Here is a 23600-nt window from a genome sequence, read left to right as displayed (position 1 = left end):
TTTCATGTCTTTAGCTGAGAGTACAGCAATGCCCAAGCAGTGCATGTAATACATTTATTTTTTTAGAGAGATGTTGAAAAGAGACCAGCAGTTTTGTGTCCCCTGGATTTGTCATGTTCAAGTGACTTTGAGATTCTGTAAATGATGCCTAGCAGGGATCAAGCTGATATATTAGTAGATGCTTAAAACTCTTTCTATACAAGTGCTCTCGTAGAAGGACAAGTGTTAGTCTTAGCTGAGCTAATGTGTTTGTGTTCTTGGCTTTCCTTTCTGCAGCGCTGACTTTCTCTGCCCAATTGTCTCTCCATTGCAAGAACATTAACTCCTTTTGCAGCAGTAAAAGGTTTTTAAAAACTTTTCTTTGCCAGGCCTGTCCCATTGATTTTGCACAGGCTCTCTGCAGGAAATAAACAGTAAATTAATAACTTACTGGCAAGCAAGCATTGGGATTATTTCTTCTTATGTGAGTTTCTCTCATAAGAAAAATATAAAAGGCTGAGGAATCTGCAGAAGTCACAAAACATTTGACAAATTCTTATATGCATTTTCTGGGAATGTGCACATTTTTATAAGATTATATTCATCCATTGGATCAGGTTGGCCATAAATCTTCATAGAGATTTCCTTTGACATCACTTGATCACAACTCTGCTAGACATGTGGGATACTTGCAGGAATTGTGTTGTCCTGTTCTGTGAGTCCAAAGAGAAGAGTGTAGGATAGACCAGGAATTAAAATATTCTTAATTATATTACATACATTGTCACTGTCATAACCTCTACAAATTAGTGTGACTACAGCACAGTTTGTAAAGTAATATATCCTTGCTTTAAGGAGGCCAGAAAGCTACAGACCTCATTTGTCTAGAGTAGAGGTTGGCGATTAACATATTTTATAAACACTATACTAGTCTAGATCCCCTTAAACTATATGGCAGACCAACAAATCACAGCACACCTAGTAACACACATCAAACTTTGGCTGTACAGAATTGCCACTAAATGCCAGCATAGCCTGTCATCTTCACTTCATCTTCTCTGTTTGTGAATTTTTTTTTGTTACTGGCAGTGTATACAGAGCTGTATTTCTTTTGTTTTATTGCTAATAATAAAAATCTGTGATTGTTTATATCACTGGCTGAGGCACGAAATCTTTTGTAGTTTCAGCTAACCGAATTGGTTGAACAACAAACTTTCTTTTGTCGTGCAAATTGAGTTTTTAGTCATATGGTCAACTTTTGGCTGATGTTGAGTTAATTATCACTGAGTTTCAGAAAGAAAAGTAATAGAACATCAAATATTCAAGAATGAGCCAGTTTCTCTGAAATGGGTGTGACCTTTTGTTTTTTTTTGGGTTCTGCTACTCATTATTTTGCCACTATTCTGCCCCAATGTTCCATGGATTAATTCATAATAGCATCTTTCTCCTGTGCTTCTGCCTATAGGGCATCATCTCCAGGCTGTGGTACTTGCAGGGAAACGCTTGCTTTCACCATGTAGTGTACACTGAACAGAAAATCAGATGGGATTCTTGGGGACTCATGTAAATGTCACATTTCTCTCAGCTGAATGCTTAGTGATTACGGGTCTTTACCAGGCGGGTATCAGACGGAAATAGATGGTGCTAATCTGTCTCTATCTGGGAGTGTGGAGCAGCAGTGGCCTGTGTGTGACTCTGTTGGAAAGACCTTAGTGGATGCTGAGAGGACTTGAATAATCATACAGGATGTACAACACGGAGAGAGTGTGTTGCATTGATTTTCACTTTATAATGGCTTTCCTGAGTTAGGGGAACTAGCAAAGCAATCATGTAATGTAAGTTGACCTAAGAAAAATAAGAGGGTACATTCCAATTGCACAAAATTTTGATCTTTCAAGCCAACTAAATCCAACTTTTTCATATTGTATTAAAAGGTGACATTTTTCTGCCACTTTGGTTGTTAAATCAAGATTTCATTTATTTTCTTATTTATTTATGCTAGGTTTAATTTAAAAAAAAAACAGTGATACAATTCAACAGCATACTACAATGAACCAGACCTTCTAGCTTTCTAGCCATCTCTCATCACACCAGTAACTTGCCTTCTTGGCACTGTGTGTTTCCCATACCTCTGATGCCGTTAACCCATTTGCTGTCTTCTCCCCCCCCCCCTCCCAGTGAACCGACACAACCACCTAAAGGATTTCATGCTGGTGGTATCCATTGTCATCGGGATGGGTGGTTGCTGGTTTGCTTACATCCAGAACCGCTACTCCAAGGACCACATGAAGAAGATGATGAAGGATCTGGAGGGACTACAGAGAGCAGAGCAGAGCCTGCATGACTTACAGCAAAAGTGAGTCTGTTGGGTCCTAAGGGAGAGAGCTGAGGACTACTGGGGAATGACTGTATAATTAAAACAAAGTAAATTGATTTTTGTCCAACTGGGAAGGATCCTCTTTCCTTGAAGTGAAGGTAAATCTGTGATTACAGCTTCTCCTTTAAAATCACAGCAAGACTGCATTTTTCAGCTGTTTGTGGGCAAGACAGGCTTGTGGTAAATTTGACGTTGGGAATGCTCGTATGATATACCCTGCGCTGCTAGTTTACAGATTGAATTTAGGCTGTAAGTAGCACACCTTAGTAAAAGCAAACTGAATCTCTGTGGTCAGTGGTCTTTCAAGAGAGACGGGTATATGTTCTTCAAGTTTTTGAAAGCAGTGCTTTCACCAATTAAATATGATTTTTTCCAAATGGAAAAGGAATATGGAAGTTTTGAAACTGGAATGATCACTTTTATAATCAGTATGCTTTTATCTTCCCAATGCGAGAACCTCTTTGCTTTTAAATTGTATCCATCTCAGGTATACTTGTCATCGACACCCTTCTTTCCTTGTCTGGACTACAGTGCTCTTGTTAGGATTCCTCTCTTTGTCTGGGTTAGGATCTTGTTGTTTTTTTATTTCACAAAGCCCTGCTTCTTTGTTTTCCTGCAATAATAATCTTTCCACTGAAACGGATGACGGTGATAAACGTAGTCCATCTTCCCACACAAAGGGAGTGTTCTCTGTAGTGTAGGCATGTTTTCAAGGTAACAGAAGCTTGCTTTTCACTTGAATCCTGAAATGGAAACATGCCAAATGTGACCGACAGTAACACGTCTCTCACTTTCTGATACGATTTTCTAAATTAGGCATCTTGCTTCCTCTCTACGTATTACAATAGGAGAAGTTTTTAGTTTGCATCTAGGAAACAGTTTGTCAAGTCTAAAATTAAAAGTTATGTTGTTCTTACAGGAAGCTACAAACTATCCCCATTTACGGTTAGTTGTCATGGTTTAAGAGAATGCTTTGGCAGTTTCTTAGCTAACTGTTGTCATAAAACAAGTGTTCAAGGCCTCACTGCCTCTTCAGCTTTGCATATCCTCAGTGATATGTTCCCCATATATAGGCTGTTGAGGAAGTTGAAGTTCACTCCCTTCCAACAATGACTTATTTTGTTAAATCATAAATCAGTTTTTTAAATCAAAACTTGAATACTCAACTTGAAAAATGTCTTGGGTGAAGGAAGTTAAATGTTTAGAAAATCCTACCATCCTACCAAATGTTAATTCCATAAGTATTCACCTCTTTTGCTACAGCTGACCTAAATTAGTTCAGGTGCTGAACATTACTTTTACAAGTCACACAATTGTTTTTTTTCAGTGCGATATACGTTGCAGTACATATGAAACATATTCATTTTTAACAGCAGAGTGAAGAGTTATTGCTGTCTTGTACTCCAACATCTCTATAGAAACCTGTGCTCTCATTTACTCTTAATGCCTTTCTGTCAGCTGTTCGTTGCTCTTCACTTGAGTGACCTGCAGAACGCTGGAGCGCTGGGCTGTAACTGTGGTTGCTACACTGGCTTTGCAGTAGGAAGGCTAGGAGTGGAAAGTATGTTTTGCTGCCAGGGCACTCAGCCTGTTGAAGACAGATCAAAAATCTTGGTCCCAATCCTGCACTGCCGGACAAGGGAGAAACACAGCTAATTCCATTCAACAATGAATGGGAATTACAGTTCTTCATTTTGATTTTCAGTGGATGGGGCCTTTATAGTTATTAGGCTATTTGAAATAACTGGCTGAGTGCTTTTCTAGCATCTTTTTCATGCAAAAGGGTAGAACTTTGTGAGGCTGCTGTGCTGTCCCCCAACAGCACTAGTTGGGGGGGACAGTATCATTGGGGGAAAAATAGCCCCCAATGATAAAACATAGTTTTCAAACAAATAGCAAGAGAAGAGTATAGGAAAACATTTAGAGGAAGAAGTCTTAAAAAATTGAAACTTGGGCAAACCCTAAGTATAATGGTACACCCAAATACACCGCAAGGTCAGAACACCTTTATTAATGTTTCTGTGACTAAATATTTGGGGACAAGTGCCAATTCTTCACACACCCACACACAACTAGCACATTTATTGGCAATTTAGTTTGAACAGTTCATTAATATTTTAATCAGGATTGAAGTTCCAGTTTTATTAAGAAAAATTAGACTATTACTTACTGTGTAAAGTGTTCCCTGGAAAAAGTGTTGTCGTATTTGCATTAACATTTTACATTTTTATTGGGAAGGCAAAATGAAATTCCAGCTGACAGATTTGCAACCAGGACTGCGTGGATATACTGTAGTACTCTGCTTTGCCGGAGAGCTCTCTCATGTGGAAGAAGGGGAAGTGTAAAGAGAGCAAAACAAGTGTATTAATTCCTTGCCAACCACGAGGGCTACATTCCTGAAAACCCTTGGGGCTGGTAAATTCGTGGTTGGTAAACGTAAGACCTTGTGGAAAAAAGGGGTTAGAGGAACGGAAGTCTCAATTCAACCTACTGAAATCCTTTAATAAGTGATTAATTTGAAATCGCCTCTAATACGTCAACCAACATTGGTCATTCAACAGATTGAAGAAGAACAATATATGTAGGAAATAATATTGCAAAGATAGTTTTTAAATAGGATTCTGACATAAGTCTTAGCTTTATTTCTGTGACAATGCCCATGTAGATGGTGTGATATACTGTATACAAAACCTTAAGTAATGTTGCTGTTTTATTTGTTATACTTGCTCCGATAGTTCCTCACTTTTCTTTGAATGAATTGTAGATTAGTATACACCAAACACATTGTGTGACGTAATCAGTCATAGTGCTGTTGGCCGATTATCAAGTACTTTTTTTTCCCAATTTTTTTTCTTCTAAGCTCATCACAGATCTAGATCACTTTGCAAAACTGGACCCTTTCATCCTTTCTCATACACTTACAAGCTGTTTCAATTGATTAACATCCTTCAGACCTGTAAATTTAAAATTAACATGTAACTTCAGAGCTTTTTAGAAAGCCATTGCATATCTTTGGTGGTAACGGTAAAGAAAGAGAATATAAATGCCGTTCTAGCACTTGATAGCAGCCCGTTTAGCCTGGTCCTCTCACATCTCTGAATCTAAGCAGAGCTTGGTCCGGTTAGGACTGGGATGATAGACCTCCAGGGAAAATCTGGTTACTGGTATAAGTGGTGTTGGTATACCAGTAGAAGTTACTCTTTAATTACTCTACTATTGGGCCAGATATAGTGCCATATGACCTAGTATGGTCACTGGGAACCCTAAACTATAGGAAGTTCCATTCTTCAGGTGAGTTATTAAGCTGAAGTTCTGACTGCTTGATCACTAAAGGTCCAATAGCAGCATTCATAAGAGTGGGGATGTTGTGTGCTATCTCCCTGCATAATTACACTCAACGCTTGCACAGCATGTCCGCCCTGAATTTCTCCCTTAATTCAGTTAGTGAAGTAAATTCTCATCTTTCCAAATCTGCTGTGTATTGGGTCTACTGGTGCATAATGGCTGACACATGTCACACAAGTGGTTGCTGCATTTCAAAGACAGAGGAAATGAATTCCAATTAATTCGCTTCCATCTCTCTATTTTCTAATGGCTTCGTCCAGTTCAAGGTCTTGGGGGAGCAGGAGCCTGTCTCAAGCAGGGGGTGCAAGGCAGGGTGCCCCCAGGACAGGACACCTGTCCATCATAATTAGCTTCTCTTACAATCAACACGTAAAAGCAGTCCCAATGAGTAACTGATGTCACAAGTAAATTATCATACACAGTTGCACTTTTATCTGCAAGGAGTCTAATTTGTGATAGGCTTTCTTTGAAATGGGGAAACAAATGTTTCATCCCCATGTACAGAAATTCTGTGTCTGTGCTTTGAGCTCCATTGCAGTAGCTTCACTGCCCCAGGAATGTCACTTTATTCTACCCTGCAGCTCACGGTATGCACTTCCTGATGACTCCTGCCAACTGTTGCTCCTCCTGGACTGTCGTCAGATCAGGTCCCATTTCAGCTTTTCTCTTCAACAGCTGGAAGACCAGAATAAGAAATGCAGGAGAGACTATACTTTCTGAAATTGGACCATTTATTCCAAGAAAATGTGGATTCTTGAGGCATTTTATTTGAAAAAGCAACATTTTATTTTAATATTGAGGTAATATTTGAAAAAATGCTTACAAAGCATTATCGTTTTGGTTAGTATAAATTGGTTAATTTCACTTCCGTGGAAAATGCTTTGGCTGCATAATATGAAAACTCGTGTGTGGTTAGTTACTGGGGGGATTTTTCTGTTAAACCTGCTTTTATCTCCAGTTTTCTCAGAAATGTAAAATAGAGTAGAATAAATACTTTTATATTTAGGTAGCACTTGAAATACAGCAGTATTTTGGATGTGTTATATAATCTCAGCTTCTCCACTGAGGAAATCTCCTTTCAGTCCTTTCAGGCAGTGAGACCCTGTGTTGCTGTACGAGTGTTGTCCTCAGTCCCAGATATCGGAGAATATCTATCTCTCTGCTTGAGCCTGTGAATGGCAGGGGTCAGGGTCGAGTGCCTAAGCACGGATAGCTGGCAGCTAACATTTTCCACTAGCAGCCTCCAGATCACCTTACAGAGGGCCTCCGAGTTGTCAGTCCTACAGTAGGTTACTGTCTAGAGAGTTCAGTGAAAATAGAGCCCACTGGTGGATTGATTTGAGCAATGCATGTTGCTGTGCTTTTTCTTTTGCAGGCTTTGATCTTATTCTTTGAGTGTCTGTCAGGAACAGGACAAAAACTGCTGCTGTTTTTAACATTTAAATTAAAGTCCGTGCAAGCAGGAATACAAATTGTTTTTTTTTTTACATCAGTGAGACGCAAACTGAAGTTATAAACTAGCATCCCTAGACCTGGAGGGGCCAGTTTATCTTTAGGTTTTCTAAGTCTTGTTAAACGAAGAGCTGACAGCTGATTTGACAGCTGGGAGATGCTGTCACATACTCCAGATAAGCAAATAATTAAGTGATTGAAGTTTAGCTGGACTTAAAAACCCAGACAGGCCAGCCCTCCATAACCAGGATTGGGGACCCCTGTTCTAAACTAAACTTATCTCAAGATCATGTCATTTCAGTTCTGTTTTGCATTTTCATGTCATGTTTTAAGCATTCAATACCGCAAGTGGTTTAGCCTTAACAAAAGGAATGATATGCTCTTTATCAAGAGTTTAAACATGAAAAAAGAAAGTCTAACTTCGAGAGATGTGAAAGTGCTACTGCCTATGACTATGTTTTAAAGTTTGATGATCCCACCAAAGCACTTCAAACTCTTAAGAGATACTTGTCAGGCTCGATGGCTCGGCCAGGATGAAACTAGTGTTGTAACTTGCACACGTGATGGAGTTGTGGGCTCGAGGTTGTCTGACACCACAGAATGCCTCACTCTCTCAGGAGTGCTTCTCCAAACTTCAGCGAACAAGGCTCTTTATATAGTAATGTATGAGAGGTGACAAGTATCGGGTGTCCAGTGTGTTACGCAGTAGAGAGAGTGCAGTGCATTTGTGCCTAATCCCATGATTTTACAGAAATGGTATACTATCCTGTGTCACCGTGTCCTCGTTTTTATTCCCCTCTCTATTCATATTCATCTTTCAGGCAGCTGCCCAACACGTGCTCAGTGGTCATAATCCATTGTATCCTGCTTGGCTTTGATGTTATGAGGTCTTTATCCCTCATTATCTGCAGAGGTCTTTACTGCCACACAGTGTCTGCCATCTTCTGTGCGGTCAGAATGAGAAGGCACTTCCTTCCTGAGTATACACTTGTAACTAATATCCTGTGGCCTGTGTATGTTTGAGGACTGTAACGTTTTTAATTTTTGGATGATATTATGAAGGTGTGCCGATTTGTTTCTGTTTTCCATTATATCGAGAACTAGAATTTCCTGTGCAATTTTGTTTCTGTGTTCCATTATTTTGAGAACTAGCAGTTCCTGCACTTTCAACTGCACTGTCCTGCACTAGCATTTCCTGTACTTGGAAGAGCCTAGGAACATTAAACATCCCGCAGCTTAGAGGAGGCTTGTCTGTTAAGTTGTTGCTCATTTGGTTGCTAGTATCTTAATTATCCTAGAATGCCACTACATAAATTAAAGTATCTCTCAACAAACAACATGGTTAATGAGTTTGTTCCAGATTCCTGCAATACTTTTTCCAAAGAAGCATTCCCTGTTTTTTTTGCTTCTAAACTTAATTTCTACTTGTATCCTCGGGTTCTTGTATGATTGTTGACCTTGGATAAAGGCTGCTGATTTAACTTGGCCAATCCGCTTTGGTGTTCCAGAATTACAAAATCCTTTATAATCTTCTGTATTTCTAGCTAAAAAGATTAAGTTCCTTCTCATGGTTGAAGAGAATCTTATATGTTTTATTGAGATAGGTGTCCTCAGCCATTGTGAAATTACAAGAGATTTCTTTCCAAGTTGCCTCAGAACACACAAAATAAATAATTTTGACAGTCAATTTGGTCACTTCCTTTGCTAGTGGAGTTTGTATTGAGCACTGTCTGTGTGTCCCTGTCACTTCTTCTCTGGCCAGGTTACAAATTGCACAGGAGGAGCACCGCACAGTGGAGGTGGAGAAGGTTCACCTGGAGCAAAAGCTGAGAGATGAGATAAACTCTGCCAAGCAGGAAGCACAGAGGCTGAAGGAACTGAGGGAGGGCACTGAGAATGAGCTGAGCCGGCAGAAGTACGCCGAGGAAGAGCTTGAACAGGTATGAGCGTTGAGGACGAGGTATGACCCCTGGCAAGAGAGCAGTGCATCTAGAGCTCAGATTGGCAAGCTCAGAAGTCAGGCGGGAAAGCTCTTAAATTTGTATCTAGGGAGGGCATGTACAATGCTTTTCAATCAGGATAGTGGTGGAGTGTTATATTGGTACAACATGATTCTGGCATCTGAAAGCCTTTTGAAAACTTATTTCTAGCATGCAAACAGCACTAAAATCTAAACTTTTGAGTGGTATAACAAATATTACTGTTATTTTTTTTCCAGTTTAATTCAGAAAAGTTTGAAGGAAGTAGCAATTTTTCCTGTCCTGAAATCTTTAAAGCATCAGCGGGATTTTGAAGCTGGATCTCAAGGCAGTAGTGTTTAGAGTGGAATGAAAACTGTGTTGGCTTGATTTGATGTCAGCTCTTTCTGCTAAATAGTTTAGAAAAACATTGGGCTTCTCCAAATTATTCCAGGCATGTGGCTTGACAAGAAACTGTGAGTATAATGTCAGCCCCCGACATGTACGAAGAAGGCGCACATAATTTTTCATTTATGAAATATTTGTGTCCCCCTAAGCAATTTTATGTTGCCAAGAATTGAATGTGTATGACTATTGCAACACAGACCTACAAAAATCTTATGTGAACCTTATTTTGTATGCAGGATTGAAGTGCTGAATAAACTCTTCCCAGATTGTTCAGGTTCCAGTTATATATCTAACAAACCCTAAAGAAATGTTGGGGTCAAAAATGCCATAATGTGTTCATAATTGGAACAGAAGAACACATTAGGAAAACAGGAAAGGTCTTTTGTTCTGTTTTTGTGATACATATTCCCAAGCCTTTTTTAATCCTTAATTGTTTGATATCAATTAGTTGCTTTGAATAGGAAACCTCACTGAAGCTGTAGAGCTTAATTTTCTTTTACTTGTCTGAAAACTTTCAGTGTTTATAGTTTCTTTATGTGGACAAAGAGAACAAACACACTTCTACATTCAATGATAAAAATGGTTTCTTTGTATTACGTGATACATGGTCTAGGTTTGTTAAATGACATTTTTGATCTACAGTACAGATGAAAGTCTTTTCTAGTGTCTTTTATATATCCTTGATTATCAGTTTTCAGTATTTATCAGGTATTCATATTATACAGTGCATAGAAATACGGTTAATATAGATCATAAGAAGACTTAAGCAATTTTTTCAGTCCGTCTGTGAAACAGAGTGGGAAAGGTTAATTAAAAAGTCTAACAGATTTAATTTCTCTGGAAATTTAAGCATTTATTCAAGAATAGAGCTTAAAACCACCCTTGTAATGAGCTGGTAGTCAATGGAGAGAAATCAGAAGTTACAGTTTGTGACAGCTTCATTAGCTAGTGACCTGGCTCTAGGCCTTTGATATCAGCATATCAGTCGTTTTCATAGCCCAGGTAACAATAACTCCTATTACTTTTCCAGAACTACTTGTGCAATTATGAATCTAGGATGGGTGAGTAAGTACTTCTGTCTGAGCTGCACAGACAAACTAAAACAGCACTAAGACTCCAGCACAAGAACTGAATGACGTAAATAGGTCACAACATGGGCACTAACACACATGACTGCAGAATGGAGACAATCTCAGTGATTTGGAACTGGTCTGATTTTGGAGAGGAAAGTCCCTCAGTGATTTTCACCAGCGTGCGGGATGACTTCCTCTCTCTACTTAATTCAACATCTTTCAATAATTAACAGCCACTGCCTCTTGGATCCCCTGTTCACGCAGTCTTCCCAGTTAGTCCCGTCTTCTGAGATCCTCTTGTGCACTGGACCCTTTCAGAGTGTTTCATACTTCAGTGTTTTGTTTCTTATCTTGAGTTATTCCAGTTTGGAGAAAAATCTGCTGGTAGGAAATATCAGTGATGTGAAGAAAGATAAATGTGCTGTTAAACCATAATGTATTCCATATTAGGACTACAGTTCTCTGTGGGGTTTACCAGCATTTGCTTAAGCATCCTTGTTAGTTAGTATTTAATTAAACATTATTATTATCATAGTGCGACCCAGAAGTGATACGTTTAGTACCAGTTTCTGTCGTTGCCTTTTGTTTTTCCACAGGAAGAAATAGTATTACTAAGAGTTTCACAAAGGTCAGGTGATTTTCAGTAAACACCCTGAAGCAAAGACCTCTTTTCCCTAATTATTTAATTGCATTAATACTTAACCCAATGGGAGCAGTCATAGACAATGACATGACCTGCACTTCTTAGCCTTTTCTGTGTAGTGTACTCTCACACTCCTGTCCTGTGTCTTACCTTGTGTCCCCCACAAGAATGTACATATACTGTACAATTGTATGTTCTCAAGTCCCCCCCCGTTATGTGTCTCCATGTTGTGAGCAGTGCCCCGACTATCTTGCTGTGTGCTTTGTAGGTGCGTATGGCCTTGAAGAAAGCCGAGAAGGAGCTGGAGTCTCGGTCTGGCTGGAATCCCCCTGATGCTCTTCAGAAGTGGCTACAGCTCACTCATGAGGTGGAAGTGCAGTACTACAACATCAAGAAGCAGAATGCTGAGAAACAGCTACTCATTGCCAAGGAAGGAGTGAGTGTTTATGTTGAATCGTGGCATCACGGGCTGAAGCTCTTGTCAGTTTTTAATTGTTTGGACTAAGGCATTTATTTAAGTATTCATTTTTTGGTTATGTTGCAAAAATTGTTCTGAAGTACTGTACAGTAGCTGCCTGACTTTGTGCTGTACTTGCTTTGTATCAGATGTGAAGGGTGTCAGATACCTGGATCAATCGAAGAAGAATGTGTCACATGCACATCTGTGAACTTTCACTTTCAACTTTCATGTGGTTTAGAATTTTGAGTTGCCCAACCATATTAAAGAGTCTGTTTCCCAAAATGGGAAAGTATTTCTACTGTATTTTCAGGAAAATCTTAAATTCAGTAGCTGATATGCCACTGTGTGAGCAATTGTCTTTATTTCATAAAGGATGGACATCTTAGCATGCAGTATTGAAAGGAGCCTGCTATTAGGTCTGGGAATTTCCTGTGATTATTCCTGAAACTAATACTTAAGACCTTCAGCAATACTTCAGACAAATAATCCTTAAAATGCAGTAAAAATAGCCAAATCAATATTTTAATAGATCAAATATTTTATAATTATTTTTTGCATAAAAAGAAATAACTTAAAATTAAAGCGACACCTGCACAGCTATAATCTGTTCTACACTCTCCTCAAAGGCGGAGAAGATTAAAAAGAAGAGGAATACACTCTTTGGGACCTTCCATGTTGCTCACAGCTCCTCACTAGATGATGTGGATCACAAAATCCTGTCAGCAAAGTAAGTGTTTAAAAATACTATCTTGGATGTTGAAGGACTGCGAGTGGCAAAAATATGAAGTATTAATCATACCTGAAGTAGATCTTTGGTGTTAGAATCGCAAATCTTCTCATTGTGCAAATTAGAACAAGCCTTATGGTTTTTAAAATGAGAATTCACCCTCTTCAAAAAATAAGATCTGGAAAAGCACATACAGTGCATAATACTGTACACTGGCGGGCCACCATAACTGCACTTTGTCCTCCCCGTCTGTGTCCCAAGACAAGCCCTGGGCGAGGTCACGGCCGCTCTCCGGGAGCGACTGCATCGCTGGCAGCAGATCGAGATCCTGACGGGCTTCACCATCGTCAATAACCCTGGACTACCCTCTCTGGCCAATGCCCTCAACCTTGACCCCAGCTTCATGGGCGGCCGCCCCACACCCCAGCACTTCATCATGACTGATGATGTGGACGATATGGATGAGGAAATGATGTCACCGGGCACTCTGCAATGTAAGGGATCGCCTGTAGAAACCGGTCTAAACCAGACGTTCCGAGGTCCTCAGAAACAGGGCAGAGAAATCTCTGGAAACTCGAGCAGCTTTATCTCCAAAAACAAGTAGAGTGTGCACAGCTGATATGTAAAACCTAGGTGGATGTTTGTTTGTTTTTTTCGTTAAAAAAATTTATTTCGATAAATGTTTTGAAATTTTAGTATACTGACACTTAATTAGACAGCATGCAGTTTCCTTTCAAAATGTGCAGGTTAAGGTTCACATAATAAAGAGAGCATGCATCCATCCTTCATATGAATTCTATAAATTATTCATTATAGACTTTAAAATAATTCTAATACTTCGGTACAATCCTGAATATCACAGGCTTTCTCTGAGTTTGAAGGCTTACGTTTGTGCAGCTCTGACAGCTTTCTAAATGTGCGCACTAGTATGGTCTGTTCAGTTTTTGCAGATCAAGTGAGGAAGAAGAAGGTGAACAGCTTCACTGCAAGATCCACAGAGATGCTACAGTGTTAGACATTTTTCCCTCTTGCATACTCATGTACTATTGTACTTTATTTTTTTTCAGATTTCCTAATTAAATTATTTCTTAACACAATTTGTATGCTGATTGTATTTTAGCATTTTAGTTGCTTCAAAATACAGTAGGAAATATGACAATTGAAATTTGTGTTAATCTATCTAATGCAAAAAAAGTAGCCACATTTTTTTACATTTGATTTGCCAAGAATATCACTGTGGCTCTGCACGATACTTTCAAACAGAAGCTATGGAATTATCCAACCTGGCACATTCTTGAAGATTTTCCAAGGTCTCTTATGGAGTATAAGACACGTCTGACAATTTGCCAGGAGCTCTTTGAATTTCATCTCGGGACCACGTTTAAGAGGTTGAGAATATAGATGTTGCAGTGACTTGTTTGTCTCATGAGATGTTTTCTAGATTTTTACTAACTAGAAGAAATGGATGACTGGTGAAACAAATGCAAACAAATACTCCCAATATTTCATGTTCAGAGTTTATTTGCCATTTTTAACAAGTACTTTGGAATTCGTATTTATGCTTATTCTCTCAAAATAAAAAGGTACAAGTGTACAAAAACGTAAAGACAACAGTAACTTTTTGTGTGACGGTGTTTAAAATGTAATTTTTTAATGATCTGAAAAGGTCATTGAAAATACCACAGTTGTATCAGTCAAATTCCATGACGTTAAAACACGACAGAATTGTTGTTCCATTCATGTCACCCATCGATGACCTATAATTTCACTTGTGTCCCACGTCATGCTGCGTAATAAAAAGTGTTATTTTTTTTCAATCAATGCTCTTTTATACTGGGGTTTTCAAAGTATTTTTTCTATTAATCCAATCAAAAATGAACTGTGATCTGCACTAATTCATCTGAGACCAGACTAACTGCAATTGCATTGACTTGTTAGGCTTGCCTGTCACTACGGCTGCGTCAGGTGTTTGATCTTCCTCATGTGGACCAAGAGATGTCAAGAGTTCTCCCATTCCTAGAAGGGCGTGGTTGCAAAAAAATCAGCCTTCTGAATGCTGCTTGTTGAGTGTGGGGTTTCGGATTAGAAAAGCTGGAACATCTGCCTGCTTTCAACATAAAAACTTTCAGTATGTTGATAATACTTTAGAACTGTAACATCAAGGCATCCCTAACTGGAGTAGCTAAATGGAGACGAGCTACCACGCAACAAAAGGACTTCAGAAAACTACAGTTGTTACGCAGGACTAGTGACTGCAGTGCTGTATGACCCTGAGGGGTTTCAACCCACCACATTAACAAAAACCCTCTCTCCTCCTGCCTCCCATCCCTCCTGCCCTGTGATTGGCTGAATCCAGATGCCGTCTGGCTAATGAACCATCAAGCGAGCGACCCCTGGTCCGTCAGCTCGGACAACCACTCCCTGTGGAAATATTCCGGTTCGCTCGTCGTTCTTGTCTTTCACTCCACCCCTAAGCAAGCATCACCTCTTTTATTTTTCCTGGCGACACTCCTGCGCAGACTCAAAAGAGCACGTAGTCCGTTGGAGTCTGGAAGGTCCTAGTAGTTCTGAGAGCTCTTGCGGTTGGGGTGGGGAGGCAGGCTTTTCGGCTCGGCCTACTAATCAGTGGAGATGGCCTTTTTCTTTCCAGCTCTGAAACTCACCAGAGCATGCCTTGTTTTTCAGCTCTGCAACTAACCATCATGGCTGCGGTCTTCTCTAAAAACATGGGCACTGTCTGGTTTTTATTAGCTTACTGGGTTGGCAAGACTGACTGGGTTTGGGGCAATCCTTTCTCCTTTCCTTTGCATTGGGGCTTCCTGTGAGAACTGAGCTCTATTTTCGTTCTGGCCTAGAGAATGTCACTGACTAGTCACACAATGTAGATTTTAAAGCATTGATCTAAATACTGTATATACAGTTGACTCGTAATTTACTCTGGGTTTAGGGATTAGTAAAGCCAAATTCTCGTGTAATCACATTTTACCCTATAAACCTTATAAAAAAAAAAGCCTCCTAACCTCTTACAGTAATGCAAGATATTAAATAAAAGTATAAAAACAGTAAATAAAAATAAGATGCCAGTATACGCTCACTAATTAGCATTCATAGGTGTGCTTGATATTTTTTCAAAGAGTACAGCATTTTTTAAATCGTTTTTATTTGCCGGAGCCGACCGTGTAACTTGAGAGCACACTCAAGTTTGCGGGTCAACTGTAAATTGATTCGTCAAGGTGTTATTATGATGTCTTTCAGGAAAAAAAAGATATGGTTGTAATTGAAGCAGGAAGTCATAAGCAATATGTGTTGGATATATACATGACTTCACTTGGTGATTCCAGCAGCTGTAACTGTACCAATTCACCTTGCATTCTTTGTGATGTTCACTTAACGATTGTGATAATGTGGACAGCGATGTACCCAGTAATGTTGACGTGAACCATAGCAGTGCCCATTACTCTTGCTTTATATTAGACGTCTGTATGCCAATACCAACAATTCACTCAAAGCTAAGAATTTTGGGGTGGACATTTTTGATAAGATTACTTTGAACACGCCTTCGAGTTCTTGCCACATCTTTGCGTAATATTTGCATAAGGAACTGCGCATTACCATAATGTTGTAAATGTCACCAGTTCTGGTTTTAAACTGAGATTAACAATTCATTTTGCATCAGTACTATTTCAAGGGTTGACAGATCACTTTAGGTAGCTACAAAACACATTACTTAAACAATTTGCTCTGTTATATGTTTTCCCAAAATAAAGCCCATCAATTAGCACTTTTTAAAAATTTTAATTCATATACCTTGTGACGTAATCAATTAGATAACATTATCTTACAACAGCTCTTATACTGTATGTGTTGTATGTTCTGAATATCGATGTTCCCATCATATTCCAATCTAAAAACAGTACCAAAATAAGGGCATCTTGATGTTTTTCTGGTAAACATCCTGAAAACACAGCATAAGCCTTGGGTTTGTTATTAAATCTTCAAAGTATCAGCACAACCATTCAATTATTTAGGTTAAGCTCTGTTTCTCATATACTTTCTGACAGGATATCTGAATTAAAATATCAGACTAATACATATAACTCTGTGAACGATATTTGTGATGAATAGATTAGGCTGTCCTGAAATGTTTTGATTCCTCTTTTGGGTTAGGTTTCTGATCACACTAATGCTGGTTTGAGAACCCTTTGGAGGTAAAACATTTGTCTTGGTACCTAGGCGCTCATTTTAAATTGTCTTTCTAATTCTCAGTCACATCCCCAGATAACACAAGACCTATTGACTGTGCACCTCTCTGTCTGCAGCTCCCAGTATGATGTCGCTACGGCAACGCCACATTGATCCTCAGCTGGCCATGGGCTCTCAGAGGTTGGTAGAGGGCAGTTTTGTGGCAGGGCACCAGGGAGAGGGCAGCTCCTACCCCGTGAAATCGAAGGCAGCCCTGAGGCAGGGGCGCAGTCTCTCCTTCGGGCAGTTTGAGGCTTTCGGAGGCGCTGCCCCTCTGTCGTCTGCCGTTTCTCACCCTTCCATCATTTGCTCCTCCTCTTCCTCGTCTTCTGGTGGCTCGTCTGCCCCTCACTCCACCTTGCTCCATCACTCCCCTCATTTCCAGCCCATGGACACCATCCCTGACCTCCCTCCTCCGGACGTCACCTCGGGGTTGCGCCAGCGATCTGGGAGCTTCGGGTAGCCCTGCACTTTGTCTCCGTCTCTACACGCGCGTGCTGGGTGCTGCTTCCTTCTGCTTTTTGTTCACTGCTTGTGTGTGCCTTTTCTTTTGACCAGTTTTTTTTATTCCACCCTGTCCTCTAATCACATTTTTCTTCTTCTGGCTTTTTTTGTAGTGCTTAATCACCTTTTGTGTGTGAATTCTGTATTGCTCTGTTGCCCTGATTACTCAGCCTTTTAATGACCGATTTACTGAACATCTTGTATCCCCCCATTGCCACACTCATTACCGATTTGCACTACTGCTTCCCACTTTCTAAAAGCTCCTGTTCTGTACCTCCTCTCTCTGTTGTGTTCCCACCCACCCCCCAAACTGCCTGACGTACTAACTAGTGTGGAGTTACAAATATCTATGCTGCCTGCAAGAAAAGCATGCCGATCTTTAAATAGTCCTTAATCGTCGTGCCATTTCTATTTGTAGCAGTATTGCTACTTCTGCTTTTCTAAACTAAACTATCAACAGATCTTTAAGTATATTTCATAAGAGCATCTTTATGGCACTTTGAGTTTTATATTGTACTTCTATCTTTTAACCTAAACTCCACTGGGAGTTTGTCCATGCTTTCCTGCCAACTTGCTTTCACAATTACAGTAATTTGGCAATACTGTACCTGGAATGGGAATCCTGTAGCATAATGTTCTTACCAAAGCAATTAAAATTCAGTGTGCTTTGACACGTGTATAAAATTAGAGGTGGTTGTGATATGGCCACTTTTTTTCCCAACCTGCTCTGCTTGCTTTGACTGGGCTAAATATCCCCTTTGAAAAAGCACTATGAATTGCTTCTGACCCCTCCAATACTAAGTTGCCCTGATGGCTTTGTCTTGCCATGTTTTGTTGGCATATCATTCGCTTTGAGAATTGAGATGGTTCCCTTTTCATTTCATAAATATTGAAACCCACGGAACTGAAACTCTTTTGAAACCATCCTTTTTCCCCCAACAAACATCAGTTTACATTGTCTTACCATACCGCGAATGTGAACAGCTGAGTTTCCGCAATCCAGAGATGACTCGCTGTCACTTTCTTTCCCAGGGATCTTAATCGGTCGGACTCCGATTCGTCCCTGTCCCTGTCTCAGCCGAGCGAGCAGCAGCAGCGGCTGTCCATGTCTTATGGCTCGAAGGGCCACCCCTTGAAGCCTACATCCCTCCTCCACGGCGGCAGCGGCGGCGGCGGCGGCCCCCGCGGGGACGAGCCGGCCGCCCTGCACGGCCTCACTCCCAACGGGGGGAACCGCCTCCAGGAGGGAGTGCAGTGGGCGGAGTGCCTGGGGGACAGCCCCCTGGTGATGAAGAAGATGTACGCCCACGGCATGGAGAAGTCGGCCAGCCTGGGGGAGATCAACAGCGCGCTCGCCGGGCTGTCGCAGTCCGAGTCCTCGCGCTCGCTCAGCCCCACCTCCACCGACCCCGACACGCCCTCCCCGTCGGCGGATACGAGGCCCGGGAGCGGAGCAGGCAAAAGCAGCCGCATCCCTCAGCTCTCCAGCAAAAAGAGCCCCCTAGAGGAAGACAGTGGTTCCACGGGCGAAGAGACCGACTCCACCGCCAGCCGCAAGAAACACACCTTCAAGATCTTCAAGAAGCAGAAGAAGTAACGTCCTGCTGGCACATGGCAACACGGAGGAGGGGTTTTTGGTTTTTGTCTTTGTTTTATTAGTGTTTTTTTTTTTTCAAAGAGCGGGAATGTCTCATTTTTTTTTAAAGACCTGTGTGCCGATTTCTAATGGCACTGACAGTTGTCTTTTACAGGTACTTCTTTTTCCGAGGAACTGTGGGAGCAACCAGCAATTTAAGGATATATTTTTTTTTGTTATTTCTTGTTTTGTAATTAAAAAGATAGGGGTCAAGTGGGTTGCACATGTAAAGCGCTATTTATTCTGCAGGAAACGGTGCCAGTCTTTTAATGAAAATCCTACTCTGTGATTTAATTTTTTATTAAATGTTTTTAGTTTGCATGTCTTCATATTTGTTTGATTGAAATTTTAACGCTATTCGATGTTTGCTAGGTTCTTGTCCTTTTTCCGCTTTGCAATCAGCACGAGATCTTGCAATGATTTTCTTCCCTTTAGTATATGTTTTAATTACCGAGAAGCAAACATGATGGTGGCTTAGGCAATCCATTAATCAGTGAAGAAGAGTGCTAACCGAGCTACTAAATTTTTAAAAGATGAGGAAAATCACATTTCAAAGGGCTGAATGTTGCTGTTAAAATAGCTCCTTGAATGTCCCAGTGCTGAATTCTGATGAATCTGCTCATCACTATGGACCATAATCTCTCTGTCCTGGAATGACTTGTATTTGGAAAGAATGTGGGACTGCTTAAAAAAGTTCCAGGGGATCACTTTCAAGTCAAGACAGGTCTTCAAATGATGATGGTCTTCTCATTATGAACAACAGGCAGTGTTTCTTTGTCTTCAAAAACTGGACTCTTTCCTGTCCCTCTGGCTGAAAACTACTGCCTGAATTTACCACCAAGCCCTACTGATAGCACTCCTGACCACAGCAGCTCTATCCAGTCAAAGCCCAGGGGTCCGTGATGCAGGAACTTATTAACAACTGAAACTGCTCCGCTGTTTGCTCTTAACTCTTCTATGCATGCCTGAAATCTAACTCCTAAATCATGCGCTTTTGAGTACCTCTTGCTTTCAAAGAGTGATGCAAAGTTTGAGGTTAACATGGTCAGAAGAAGCTCATCTCCTTCATGAAAAGCAAGAGCACTTTTGGAAACATTTTTATTTCTCCCCTCTCCTCAAACACAGAAACCATTCTTTGGAAAGGTTTGAGAATTCACTGCTGCCTTTTTGAAACCAGTAGCAAAGAAACTATTATTGGGATCAGAGTTGGGATTAGAGCTCTGTTGTGAAAAGAGACTGTTCTGTCAATCTTTAACCCATTAGGTTTAAGACTCTGTACTGGGATATACTGAAGTACTGTGCGGTGTTGACTGGGCTCCTTCCAGCAAGTATAGAACAGCTACTGCTCATGCTTGGTCTTTAGATAATTCTGCATCTTCCTGCAGTCAACATTATTGGACCTCACAGATGAATCACGACGTGTTTCTTGCCAAGGGCTCAGATGACAAGTGCAGTGAGAAGGGTGATCATTGAAAACCCTCTTCAGTCCATTAAATAATTCCGATGTGTGATTGAGCAGCAGCCTATTCTCTGCTGGCATTGAGTTCAAAAGTGCCTCTCAATGGAGCTGTGTTTTCTTGAGTATTTTTGAAAGCCCAAACCTTGTTCAGTATCAATGTTGACTATTACTTTAATGATTACCTGATGGTATTTCACCTGATTGTAATGGAGTGGAGTATGTCTATGTACTCAATATAGGAAACATGATTTGAAATTGAGTAATGCTGTAACTGGGAATTTTAATTTTGGGGAATTAGTTACAACTGGGATTTTTTTTTTTGGTTCATGTTAAATGCCTCCATCCTTTAGTGATGACGACCCGACTAAATTGTCTAGCAGTCCTATGATAGATCTATAAAGATACAGATCATTTGTACAGGACAAAAAGTGAAAAAAAATATCCTGGAAAAGCATGCCCACACAAAAGCAGTCAACTCTGCCAATATACATATATCTTATGTATATGCAAGCTGTATCAATAAAAGTATAATTGCTTATAGAAAATCGAAGGTGTTAAAAAACTTCCCGAATTAATACAAAAGTCTTTCTTTTAAAATGTTTCAAGTAAGTTCCCCTAAAAGAAAAAAATAATCTGTTAACATAGCCCGTGGTTGGCCACATATTTGTTTTTTCTTGAAATCAAAACAAAGATTGCTGTGGTCAAAACAATTAGAGCTTCATAACATATTTCATTGTGGATATAAACACACAAAGGGATACCAGAGAGGAAACTATTTTTCTCAGTCTGGGTTCAGCGGCTTGAAAGAACTAACAAATAAGGGAAGGGGGAGGAAAATGTGGGTACTTCTATAAACAAGGGTGATATAAAGGAGTTGGAACTAGGCTAAATATTGTTCACAATGTAGTAAAGTTTTATACTTCAGATACTGATTTTAATCGTACATCTCCATGTTCTCCGAGTTCTGTCACCTGTATCCTACACCGAGTGGATCTAGAACCAGCCTGCTGGGTTCCAGAGGGATTGATAATGAGGTGCTTTTTGTTTGTAGTATGCTTCCTTTCTCTTCTATAAGCTTTCCAGGGTACAATCAAATCCTAAAACACATTTTCTCTAATGACTCTCTTCAGGTAGCGCGGGTCAAGATGAATCAGGGGCCAGATGGCCACTCAAAAGTTGTTAGATCTGAGATCATTAAGTGAATGCATGCTGAGTGGAGGCAGCATTACTCGAATGTCTTTTCACTCACGTGGCTTTGAAGTCTGTCATGGTGCGTATTTGACCCCAGTGTTACATGCACTAGGTGGTGTGGGGAAAATGAAAATAGTCATGAATTTGCTAACATTTCTTTGGATTAATAGTCCTTGTAACTGCAGCTGATGTCCCTGCCCTACATGAAAAGCGTGTTGTGTAAAAGAAATGTGCATAGTTTAAATGTGCGTCACTGTTGCAGAGCTGCCCAGTAACTCGATCGGTACGTTTGCAGCTGTACCAATTAAGCCTGTCGGCACCTGAACTTGATCTTGGCTGTTCTGAAGTGCTAAATTAGGGGCAGACTGAGTAGACAGTCAGCAGTGTGCGAACAAGGGAGTGGGTGTACTACTAATTAAACTCAGCTCACCCTCTCCGCTTTCTAACAGATTTGTCGTAAGATATGTAAAATTGTACCTGTTTGCCATTAACTCACAAACTGGAACACAAGCTGACAATTACTATAGAGAAAAAGTGAGCATATGGCCCATGGTGTGACTAAAGGCTTGGTCATAACACGCCTTTTTTGGTCTTTTCATAAAAGAATGTCCTGGGCGTTTTGATTGTGACCCAGACCAAGACTCTCTTTTGTAAACACTTCAAGAAGCTTTCCAAGTCTCTTTCCAGAGATGGACACAAGCACAGAAATGTACCCTGGACATGCTCGTATACAGTATGTCATGTCTTGCACATCGAGCTGCTGCAATTGGATTCTCAAATGTGGGGCTAGAATGCCTCTGATTTACCGACTGAGATTCCTCTGGCAATCCGACACACACAGTGAGTTGCATGTCTATATATACACATACTTATGGCAGATCCTTTACATTAAGCGCATTGCACTGACTACAGTATACAGGCCCTGACAGGAAATGGTCATTTCTAACATACACTTAAGCAAGGGGTGGTACTGTGCCTTTTGAGTTCATGAAGTTCCTCAAATGTTGCCTTCAGTGCTAACTTGCACTCCATTTAAATGTGGAAACCAAAGCAGGGTTCTTCACTGGGCACGACCTGTTTGCTGAAAAGAGATTTTCTGCACAGTGCTTAACTGTGGAGTCGTAACAAAAAGTGACCATTTTTCATCTGGATGATCATGGTTTCTGGTGAAAGGCAAAACAAAAAATTGCTCATATTTTTAATTAATATCTTCCTGTTTTTACAAAGGTATAAACTGTAACAGTGGCAATTTATAAAATGTCATTTGTACCACTTTTGCACGAAGAACTTGTAACATGATAATGCTGTCAGATGGTCTTTGTCCATCTGTCTGTCCCGTTAACTGTTGATGCTCTTTGTCCATGCATGCAGCCTCTGTGACAGCTGGACGGGTTAGGGGGGGAGACCAATAGGAGGATAAGACCTATTCTTCCCCTCTTGCCCCTCTCGACAAAAACGGGGAAAAAAAACCCTTTAAAAACACTTTTTCAGCTTCTGTTAATGAGAAACTATATCTTTGTACAGAAAAAAAAAGTTTTGCATCTTCTTGTAAGATTCTGGACTTCTCTTCTCCAGATCCTCATGGCACTCCTGCATGAAAGCAATAAACTATTTTGAATGAAATTGTGCTTTTTATTTTGCTTTGCGCTACTGAAATATTCAAATGAAGTGTCGATTGACAAATAGGTACAAACATAGAGTAATGCCGAAAGCGGGTTCTGAAGTTCTTGCAGTTTTATGCTTTTCAAGTAGTTGGCTAGTACATTCTTTAATCCTGTTGTCAGTATAGATTGCTCCAGCAGCTTGCTATGAATTTTGCTGACCAGAACTAAGGACAACTTGAAAAATGTTTTATTGCTTTAGCTGTAAAAGGTGTTTAAGATTAGGTGCTCCTAATCATGAAAACATTGGAGACTGAGAAAAACTGCTCTCTGGTTACTGGCCCAGGTTCATAAAGGATGAAAACAGTAAAACTGTACGTAGAAATAACAAAATTCTCTCAGGCCCATAGACAATTTAAAACATTTTAATAGTTAAGCCTACAGCCATACCTTGGTTGTATTTTGTCTAACACTCGTATGACAAAACGTGGTGTCTGAGATCTGTTGAATATAATTAAAATGGACGAGCTGAGCTTAATTTTTAT

At 40.2% G+C, this 23600-nt stretch overlaps 1 protein-coding gene across 6 annotated transcripts in view; it reads left to right on the top strand.

The window, feature by feature from the left end:
• Window positions 1-23077, top strand: part of LOC102692673 (stromal interaction molecule 1) — a 54279-nt gene extending 31202 nt beyond the window's left edge. For 3 of the 6 annotated variants that reach the window (XM_015341353.2, XM_015341352.2, XM_015341354.2), the window contains exons 7-14: window positions 2158-2335; window positions 8916-9093; window positions 11504-11671; window positions 12322-12422; window positions 12684-12916; window positions 14779-14859; window positions 16742-17123; window positions 18201-23077. In XM_015341353.2, coding sequence (XP_015196839.2) covers window positions 2158-2335; window positions 8916-9093; window positions 11504-11671; window positions 12322-12422; window positions 12684-12916; window positions 14779-14859; window positions 16742-17123; window positions 18201-18765 — 1886 coding nt within the window. In that variant the 3' untranslated portion in view covers window positions 18766-23077. The remainder of the gene's footprint in view (window positions 1-2157; window positions 2336-8915; window positions 9094-11503; window positions 11672-12321; window positions 12423-12683; window positions 12917-14778; window positions 14860-16741; window positions 17124-18200) is intronic. The other 3 variants (XM_015341355.2, XM_006628145.3, XM_015341356.2) reach the window with 3 other exon arrangements.
• The last annotated feature ends 523 nt before the right edge of the window (window positions 23078-23600 follow it).

Source organism: Lepisosteus oculatus, chromosome 5 (assembly GCF_040954835.1).
Source record: "Lepisosteus oculatus isolate fLepOcu1 chromosome 5, fLepOcu1.hap2, whole genome shotgun sequence".
Classification (NCBI taxonomy): Eukaryota; Metazoa; Chordata; class Actinopteri; order Semionotiformes; family Lepisosteidae; genus Lepisosteus; species Lepisosteus oculatus.
Note: the sequence above shows the minus strand (reverse complement) of the source record. Positions and strands in the feature narration are given on the sequence as shown.